This window comes from Gekko japonicus, unplaced genomic scaffold, assembly GCF_001447785.1.
Source record: "Gekko japonicus isolate JY-2015 unplaced genomic scaffold, Gekko_japonicus_V1.1 scaffold83, whole genome shotgun sequence".
Taxonomy (NCBI): domain Eukaryota; kingdom Metazoa; phylum Chordata; class Lepidosauria; order Squamata; family Gekkonidae; genus Gekko; species Gekko japonicus.
The window spans coordinates 375,074-385,031 of record NW_015168655.1 but is presented as its reverse complement, the minus strand read 5'-3'; the positions used below and the strand labels follow the sequence as shown (position 1 = coordinate 385,031).

The 9,958-nt window shown below is 42.9% G+C and overlaps 1 protein-coding gene across 1 annotated transcript in view; it reads right to left on the bottom strand.

The window, feature by feature from the left end:
* Positions 1-276: 276 nt before the first annotated feature.
* Positions 277-9,958, bottom strand: part of NUBPL (nucleotide binding protein-like) — a 120,870-nt gene continuing 111,188 nt past the window's right edge. Inside the window, exons 10-11 of the mRNA XM_015415189.1 lie at positions 8,009-8,091; positions 277-1,077 (exon numbers count right to left, since the gene is read on the bottom strand). Coding sequence (XP_015270675.1) covers positions 1,015-1,077; positions 8,009-8,091 — 146 coding nt within the window. The 3' untranslated portion in view covers positions 277-1,014. The remainder of the gene's footprint in view (positions 1,078-8,008; positions 8,092-9,958) is intronic.

Here is a 9,958-nt window from a genome sequence, read left to right as displayed (position 1 = left end):
ACGTCTGATTTTTAATGAAGAGCTTGTTGCTTCATTTTGGGTTTATTCAGGCTCAACAGGATACAAGGAAATGAAGTAATTTGCTTAAAACGATTACAATAAGGAATTAGCTCATGATCGAGCATCAGCTGATAAGAAGAGAATGCATCAAGCAAAGAAGCCAATTCTTAAGAATGTGGTTTGATGGCTGGCAATTTGATAAAGGCTCATCACAGTAGAACAAAAGAAACTTATATTTCTAGTGTTCAATACACATGAAAGCTGCAGACTAACAACTGTCAGAATTTTGTAGTCATTTTGGTTTAAGGCACTCAGCTTCCATAATGATGGTAAGACCTAGAATAAATCTCTCTAACTCAATGATAATCAGTGATTCAGGATGTAGTTGTGGCTCTCTGACATGCCACCTGTGGTTCTTCTGAGAACTGTTTCCCCCTGTGACATCTGCTCAATGCTTCAAGGAAGTTAGCAAGGTCCTTGCCCTGTGGGGCTTGTGGTTGGCAGGTGATTCCCACCTTGAAACAGGCACCACTGGAGGAATAGGTAAACTGCAAGCCCCCTTGAGGTGCAAGCCCCATGGAAGTAAGATGGGAAAGGGATGGAAGTAAATGTGGCTCTTCTGGATGATGGCAACTGTGAATGCACCTTTTTGTGAGTCATGGAGTGAATACCACTGCCCTAAAGATTGCAGTTTATTATATCATGGCTACTGAAGAATATACTGAAGGTCTTCAGGCACTGACCAGCTGGATGCACTAGCTCATCTTGCTGTTTAAGGATACTGCAAATACTCAAAATATGAACTGCAGCAATACTCTTATTGCTAGACTAGATATAGATAGGTGTGGATAGTAAAATAATTCACTCAATACTTTTCATGATCTAAAATGGGGATTTATTCTTAAATACAAAATACAATTGCTTCCTTTTATAGTACATCACTGTTTTCTTTCAATTATTCTATGGCATGCTTCACAGGTAAAACTCCCATCATAGATCCACAAAAAGATGATGTCAAGTTGGAGAAACTGGCAATCTTCTCACTATTTCAGCAGCAAGTTTCAAATAGGCTCGGGCCTGTGAACATTTAAAAAATTACAACACATTTAGTAAATAAAAATACAAAACGATGTAAGGTTATATTTTACACACAGACACTAAAAACTGGCTATCTGCTGACAACAACGAAAACTATCTTCTTGCCTCCTGCCAGTGGGTGAGCCGTTATGTCAAAGAAAGAGACTAGGACACTTTCAATGTATGGGAAAATGCATAAACAACCGACTGTTGGAATATACTGCAGGTTCTGTTAATTGAAACATCAATCTGATGTGGTGGAGGCTACATGCACAGGCACCAGAAGAGCTCTTGTGTTGGCAGGGTGAGGAACTGTTAGAGAATGAACTTGATATTTTGCTTTATGAACTTATATTTATTGCTACACACAATGGACTGTGCACATACACACACATAGGCTCAAAGAACTGTGCATTCCAAGTCACCTGTTGTGATGCAACACATAGAAGGTACTTGCCCAAGCCTTACATGTAAATAAGGTTTCAACTACACAGTTACCAGCCTGGTGAAGAAGCACACACCTCCATTATTGTGAGCAGTAAGAAACAACAACTTGGAGAAGAGACAGCCCCCATTGTAGATCTAGTTGTGATCACGTACAACACATCACTGCTTTTGTTCCTGCTTTGGTATTTCCTGCTAAATGGATATTTGGTTTACAATGAAATGGCCAGCTTCTATCAACACTTCAATGAAGCATCCTGACGCCAAGGTTTTCACACCTGCCCAGATGTCTTCCTTGAGAAAGGTATTAGATTTCAATATTGGCTACCCCTCTAGGTAACCTCCCACTCCTATAGGCAACCAATAGGATTAGTTTTGGGATGGACTAATAGGTAGGTGGGTCCACAGGTTGAAACAGCTACCTCCCACCTAATGGATCCACTATAAAAGGTAAGGACCATTCACCTGGCCCTTCCTAGCTAGCATTCCCCGCAACAACCCCTGTCTGCTTTTTACTCCTCTTGAGTCCCACTTGCTATCCCCAAACCCTTGCCTCTACTTTGATCTCTTGATCTGCAGTCAAGAGATCCACACATGCTGGCTGGTTCTGGTCCTGTGTTTGAACTCCCTAGATTTCTATTTCTTCCCATCAGGGGTCATTTCATAGAAAAAGAGCTAGGGGAACTCATTAGCATAACTCATTAGCATATGCCACACCCCCTGACATCACCGGAAGTGTGTCATAAGGCCACACCTCCTGACATCACCAGAAATGTGTCATAAGGCCACACACCCCGCCCCAACGGTCCCGGCTGCTGGTGCCAGCCTTGCAGCTCCACTACCGAGCCCCATGAGGGGCCCAGCGGTGGACCTGCAAGGCCGGTGGGAGTGCAAGGAAGCCCCGCGAAGGCCCTCCCTGGTCCCAGGCAGGCAGGGGTGGGGAGAGGCAGGGAGGAAGCAACTTACCCTTCCTCTTCTCCTGCCTCCTCCTGGCTGAATGAGGGCCGGAAGCGGGGCGGCCGGAAGCAAGGGGCGGGGCTTCGTCATGTGCCCCACCCCTCGTACCTCACCTGGGGGAACTGCATTCCCCCGCGTTCCCCCCGAAATGACCTCTGCTTCCCATCCATTCTTCATTGGAACAACCAAAGCTGCGAAGACAGATAAGTATCACCCATCTCACCCCCACCTGCAAATGCAATTGTGCTTATTTTAAAACTGTATTTCTAAGGAACTTGATTGAATGTGTGAGTGCATCAGTATTGTTTGTATGAGATTTATTTTCTTAAGTAAAAGACATTTATTTTAACAACACCAGCCTCGACTCCTTCTCTGGTAACCCTTGGTGGGAACAGGACCTTGGTATAGTTGGCAAAAACCAGTTTATAAATTGCCAATTGCTGTAAATAAAGCAATTCGGCTAACAGAACCATATGTAGAAACACTGTGTGATACAATACTAAGCAAAAAGAGGAGCTCAGTAACAGTCAAAAGAAACAGGGAGCCAACAAAAGGTAACTAAAAAGAAGTGGATTGATAATATCTAGGACTGATGGGTTAAGGAGGCAGAAACCTGAATAAAAAAGGGTAGCCAAGGTAAAAGGAAGCTGAAGAAAAACCTCATACAGAACGAGGATTGCCAAACCCCCAGGTAGGGTGGGGGTTCCCCTGATTTGGGGGGCTCCAATCTGCCATTGGCCAGTTGGCCAACGGGGGAAGCTCTACCCCCGAACAGCACCCTCCCATATTAATATCATCAGTGTGACAATGTCACCCAGAAGTGATGTCATCATGCCAGGCATGTCACGCGGTGACGCTGTAGCATTTTGGCCAAAACCCTATGGTTACCATAAAGTTCTGGCCTAAATACTAGAGCACAGCCATGCGACGTGTCCGGCCTGATGACATTACTTCTGGATGATGTCATCATGAGACATACACAAGAAGTGCAAACACCAGAAGATCCAGGGATGGATCCAGGAGCCCACCGCTGGAAACCCGGTAAGACCTGGCAACCCCATACAGAGCCTATGACGAGGCTAATTGGTGTTTGCAAGGGAGGCAAAATAGCCTTTGAAGACAGGGAACCTGTGGGCCAGGGAATCTAAAGGGAAACCAAGGAGGCCTTGGGAGCAGTCAGCTTAGTTTCAAATCCAAATAGTTGGCTACGTGTCTGCAGTATAAACTATGTTTATGACATATATTTGAAAAAGAAATATCCAGAAACATCAAATATGACCTTTACTTACATTATACATATGTATCAAAAGTACTGCAATATTACACTGAAATATTAGAGCAGAATTTATTGCTTTAGTTCACATAAACTCAGCTATGCAGCCAGTCTTAGCCAAGACACAGTGCTGGTATCTTTCCAGGAAAATGCTGATGTGCTGTAGCTATCCTAACAGAAAAGATACTCAACGTTCCTTTCCTCACTATGGTTATCAAAAATATTGAACAAATAACTAAAAGAGAGCCAAGGAAGAGCCTCATTAGAGCCATATCATCTCAACACCCTGGAAGATGAGTTGGGCTAATGCCACTGATTTAAAATGTGTCTAAGGTTTCCCTTATCCATCATGATCATGAAGCCATGCCTTCTGACATAACATTGTACTGAGCAAAGACTATCTAGCTTAATAATGTGTACTCTGCAGTGGCTCTCCAAAACCTCAGAGGTCTTCTCAGCTCTGCTATCTAAGACCTTTTAATTAGAGTATTATTTCTATACCTTAGGCAAGGAAAACATGTGGTCTCTCACTGATTTATGGCAGTTAGCTAGCTAGGGTCATGTGGTTCTATCATTTTCTATCATGGCTAATAGCTAGACTTATTAATCTAATTCTTTTTTCAAAGAACCATCCAACTAACATACTGGCAAAGCCCCACTACATCTCCTTTTGCTATTGCTGTTGCTTGGAGTGATAAAATGGCTGGACAGATAGAGTGCAACTGGAGAAAGACTCAAAGCAAATGTAACCAAACATGAGAATACATTATCTTGCCTACTCTGTAGTAGTGATGGTGGCAAATATCCAAATATGATAATAGGATGGTTGAAGGCCAGTAACTCATGTCAGACAAAATTGAGGTGTTGTACATTAATGACACAGCCATGTAAGGACAAAGGAGTCTGCCTACCCCAGAGGAGACTGGTTTGTAGCTGAGCAGGTTTGTAGCCTGAGGATTCTGCTGGATCTTGGCCTATACTTAGAGGTTCAGGTCTCCTCTCCTTCAGCTGCTACATCAGTTATTGACAGTTCCTCAAAAAGTGTGCTTGGTTACAGTGATCCATGTTCTGATCGGAAAAGTGTTCTTTATAAGGGGTTGCTTTTGAAAACCACCTGAAAAACTTCAACTGTTCCAAAAAGCAGCAGCCAGGCTATCAGTAACCCATTTGCTGAAAGAGCTGCTTTTCTGTTTCTGGACTTGAAGGACTGCCTCATCCCATACTGTCTAGCCCACCAGTTAAAATACTGTTCCAAAACCCGTCTCTATGTCCTGTATGTCAAGATGAGTCAGGAGGCAACCAGAGACCGGGCTTTTCCAATGGTGGCACCTTGCCTGACACTTACTTTACAGTGTTTTAAGGAATCCCAGAAAAATGCTTCCCTTCATCTCGGCTATTAACTGAAGGGTTCCATCTTTTTAGAAGCTATTTTTATGGCCTGCTTCTAGCCAGAGGCTGTGTTGTGAATGCTAATTTTAGGATGCTGAATATTGTTTTATGCTGACAGGTCTTTGCTTATTTAATGGCTGGTTTTAATATTGATACTTTTTATGGTTTGTATTGTTATGGATTGTATTGTACTGTTTTTACTTCACAAGTTGCATCCAGCAGGCTACAAAATAAATGCATTAATTAACAATATTTTACAGCCATTGCTCTCATATAAGCTGAAGTGGAGAAACACATCAGATGTTGGCAGGTCACCAACTCATAGATTTTCTACTCTAGGGCTGCCAGCCCCCCGATGGAGGCAGGTATCCCCCTCCCCAAGCTCATGCCCTCCTACTGACCGGCAGGGGAGGACTTACCAGGATGTCATCACATCAGCAAGGTCACAGTGACAGTCTAGTATTTAGGCAAAAACTCTATGGTAGAAACCATTTTTAGGGGGGTTTTTGCTTTAATACCAGAATGCTGCTGTGATTTCGCAACATGATGATGTCACTTCTGGTACACGTCGGAAGTGACGTTGCCAGCTACATAGCCTGGGCCTCCCTCCCGCTCCTAGTAAGTCCTCCCATCACCCTCTGGTTGCCAGGAGGGACCTGGAAACCCTATTCGACTCCCATCAGTTCTTCCCAAGACAAACCTGCCAGTTCTCATATAGTATTGATAGGGCATGGGCAGAAAATTATGCAGGGGAAGACTTTTTATTGGTTTCAAAGCTGTTAATCGGTGACCACAACTATATATGATCATTTTTTCCGAAGAAACAAAATCTTTATGATACATTTTAGAACTGTAGAAATAACCTTTGATTCTTTCACAAAAGAAGCCTTTTATCCCTGGCTAGCACCCCATCAGTAAGCAACTAGTCTATATTTTGTTTTTTACATAAAATCTACACATACGGCCTTTCCTTTTTCTCACTCGCTTTCCTCTTAATGGGCAATTTATCTGATAATACAGCTGGAGTCAATTGTTGGTCCCATCATTACCAAGAAACACAAAACAGATTGAAATAAAACAAGAGAAAATATAGTGGTGGATATGGAAAGGAGAAATTTACAGTTTTCATTTCTCTTCCAGAACTGTTTTCATATTAATATGCTAGATTTAGAGATTCCCCCACCCCTTTTTTTTTTTGGTCTGGAGTTTCTGAAGGGAACAGATATAGATCACCCTTCTGGAAAGCAAAAATGTATTTTCCCTAGCATAAGGAGAAAGATGACAGTTTAACATTAATAGCTTGCTGACCAATCATTTGGATACCAAAGGCCTGCTCTGCAGTGAACAGAAAAACAAAACAGAGCAAATAAAACTGTAGAAATCCATTCAATATATACTGACTACATCAAGCTCCTTTTGGTGCCTCAGTTTCCCTGGATTCTTTAAACATTTTCAGATTTACAGAGCCCCCAGGTTCTATATTTCAGACACTTTTTATATTATATAGTTTCCATTCATGGGAATGTCCAAACAAAGTAGCCTTAGCATGCATGGGGAAATCAAATATATGGACTGAGTTTTCTTTGCAGTTTTCACTATGCATTTCCTACAGTTAATGAGGCAAGGCACTTTAAAACCAAAAAGCAGTTTTACTTCTCCAGCTGTGGGAGCTGAAGCTGTAAAAACTGAAAGGAAGGCCTATTCACTTGCATGATTCCCATATGTATATAAAATAGCAACTCGGCGTACCAGATGCCATAAGTTAGCAAACACAAGTTCAGGAAAAGTTCTTCCTAACTGACTTTACCTTTTCCCTTGTCCAAAAACTCCAAATAACTTTGTTCTGTGACTACCCAGGACATGATCCCAGGGTGTGGCTGAAAGGCACAGCAACTGTGCCAAAGATAACCCTTGAACTGGAGACCTTCTTGGAATAGGCCCCTCCCTTCATATACGATGCCTTGAGCTCCAAATGAGAGTCTACTCACAGCTTTACTCTTTGTAGTTAACCACCCACATCAACATCTGGCAAAAACTTATGGGTACAGTTGGAAAATGCTGCTCCTCCCCTGCCTACCATATACCTAGTGAAGAACAGTGGACGAAGAAAAGAAACTGGAGTCACAATTGCTGGAGTGAGTAAAAGTGTATAGTAAGTCAGAACTTCTGTGACTACAAGATTTGTAACAATCATTCCTGTCTTGCACTAGTAAAATAATATTTTAGAAGAATGTTCTTCTGAAAATTCTTGCCAGGATTTTTCTTTTTTTTTTGGGCCACTGGAAATGTTTTTCTTATTAGACATTAGAATAGGACGATAGTGGACAATTTTGATTTCAACTTGGATAGGCTGATAAAGTAAACACTAAGCTCAATTATCTCTATCTCTGTAAGAACACTCCACTTTTTATCTCACTGAAATGCTTTTTGGCCATAATATCTTAGTTGGGTTACACAGAGTGCCACTCAAGGAGATATTCCTCCATTCCTGGTGAGAACGATGTTCAAGTTTATATAAGCTATACTATTTCCTAGTTCTAGTGTACCATCTCCTACTTTAATCTATCTACCATAAAATTATACTGAAACTTTAATCAAGGTTTAACTGATCAAAGTTTTCCTTTGTTTTGTATACAAATATACTGATTAAATTGCTTCTTATTCAAATCATGGCTTACAGTGATCAAACAGAGGCACAGAGAAAGGTACTGCAGGCACTGAACCACTATTATAGAAAATATATTATCACAGAAAATGGATGAACTCTTGAAATTCTGATTATTGACACAAAAATAAGGGTTTCAGGTAGTCATATAACACAGAGAAACATTTCAGCTTTAAAATCCAAAACTACCATATTAAACTCACCATGTTGCTTTCAGGCTGTGACACTACAACTGGCTTCCCACTGTCAGAGGTCTCTCTTATGTTCAGATGTAAAGGAATGTCTCCTGAATTAAGGATGTAAAGTTATATAAAGATTCAATACTTTATAAATGCTCCTCCTTTAACCAGAGCTGAAGATTCTTCCAGAGCAAAAAAACCCAGTACATTGAAATAAAAATCAGTTGTAATACAGTTGTTGGATTTTGTTGGGGTTTTTTTTTTGCTGTCAAGTCGCAGCAGACTTATGGCAACCCCATCAGGTTTTCAAGGCAAGAGACATTCAGAGGTGGTTTGCGATTGCCTGCCTCTGTATTCCTTTGTGGCTTCCTATCCGAATACTGACCAGGGCCGACCCTACTTAGCTTCCGAGATTGGATGAGATCTGGCTACAAAATAATTACAACAACAAAGGTATTCATAGTTTTGGACAGATGGTATACTGTTTTGCAGTCACCTACAGACAACAGACATTCCTTTCTTACTTGCTGAAATTACCAGATAAATGAAAAACAGTAATATGCAGTACTTACATACAGCTTTCAGTATTCAAAGTGCTTCACGTTTAGTATTGTGTTGTAATCTTTACAACAACCTTAGAAGGAAGGACTGCATTATTATTTTAATTAACAGCTGGGGGAGAGAGCTTAAAAGAGGCTTTTCTAAGACTACCCAGTGAGTTTATTAGAGGCCAGATCTGAACTCTATATCTCCCAGATCACAGCTCTTTGCAACTATACTATAACAATTCTCCATACAAACAAAAATGTGTATATAGCCTATTTCTCCAGTGGTCCTTTGTGGGACATTCCTCACATCTGGGATAAACTCCTCCTCTTTCCTCAGGGTCGGCTCCAGCTGCGGCGTGCTTAGCACACAATTGGGCGGCTCAGTGAGAGCTTTTCTGCGGGTGGCACCAGGGGTTTTCCTGGACGCGCCGATGCTCCGGTGGCCCACAGAGCTTGCTTCTGCCAGCCTTACCCATCCCTGAGGCAGAGGGCCTGCTCCTGGAGACAGGGAGCATGGAGACTGCGAGACACAGCGGCAACAATTGGGCGGCTCAGTGAGAGCTTTTCTGCGGGTGGCACCAGGGGTTTTCCTGGACGCGCCGATGCTCCGGTGGCCCACAGAGCTTGCTTCTGCCAGCCTTACCCATCCCTGAGGCAGAGGGCCTGCTCCTGGAGACAGGGAGCGTGGAGACTGCGAGACGCAGCGGCAAGGCGGCGCCGTTGACTCAGTTTTCCCCCTAACTGCCAACTGGTAGGCGTCTGGCTGAACGGGAAATGGAGCGGAAGAACGCCGACTCCTTAAATCCCGTCTAAAACATGGTAGGTTTGGCCACTACTGGAGAGTTTCTGGACCCTGCATTTGTGTCTCCAAGGCTGAGTGTGTGTGTGTTCCACTTGTCCGCGGAAGTCCTGTTTGGCCCAGGGGGATGGATTTTGCCCTGGTCCTCCAATGCCCATCCTTCCCAGGCCCTTCAAAAATGAAAGGTGGGAGGAAGCCTTGCTCAGCCAAGAGATATGTGTTTGGGCGCAGAATATTTGAGCGAGAAAATGTGGTGGTGGCCATTTTAAATCTTCCTGGGTTCGTCAGGCCTGTAGGCTTTCGTCATTCTCAAGTAACAGCCTGCCTCCGCCATGTAAAGGGACAAAATAGGTGTGTGGGGGAAATACCACCATTATACAAACTGGTGGGGTAGTTAGGCCCAGACAGAAATACTTAGGCCTGATAGCAGATTTATTCCCCCCACACACAGGTCCACAATATGGTGGAGAAAACAGCTCAAGAAGGCAGTCCCTCTGGGGACAATATACAGGCGAGGCCATCCACGTCCGAGACCTATCAAGATTTCAGGGATACCCCAGGATTGGATTCCAGGGAACCCATTATTGCTGACATGTTAAACTGGTTCAGAGGGGAAATGAGGCGAGA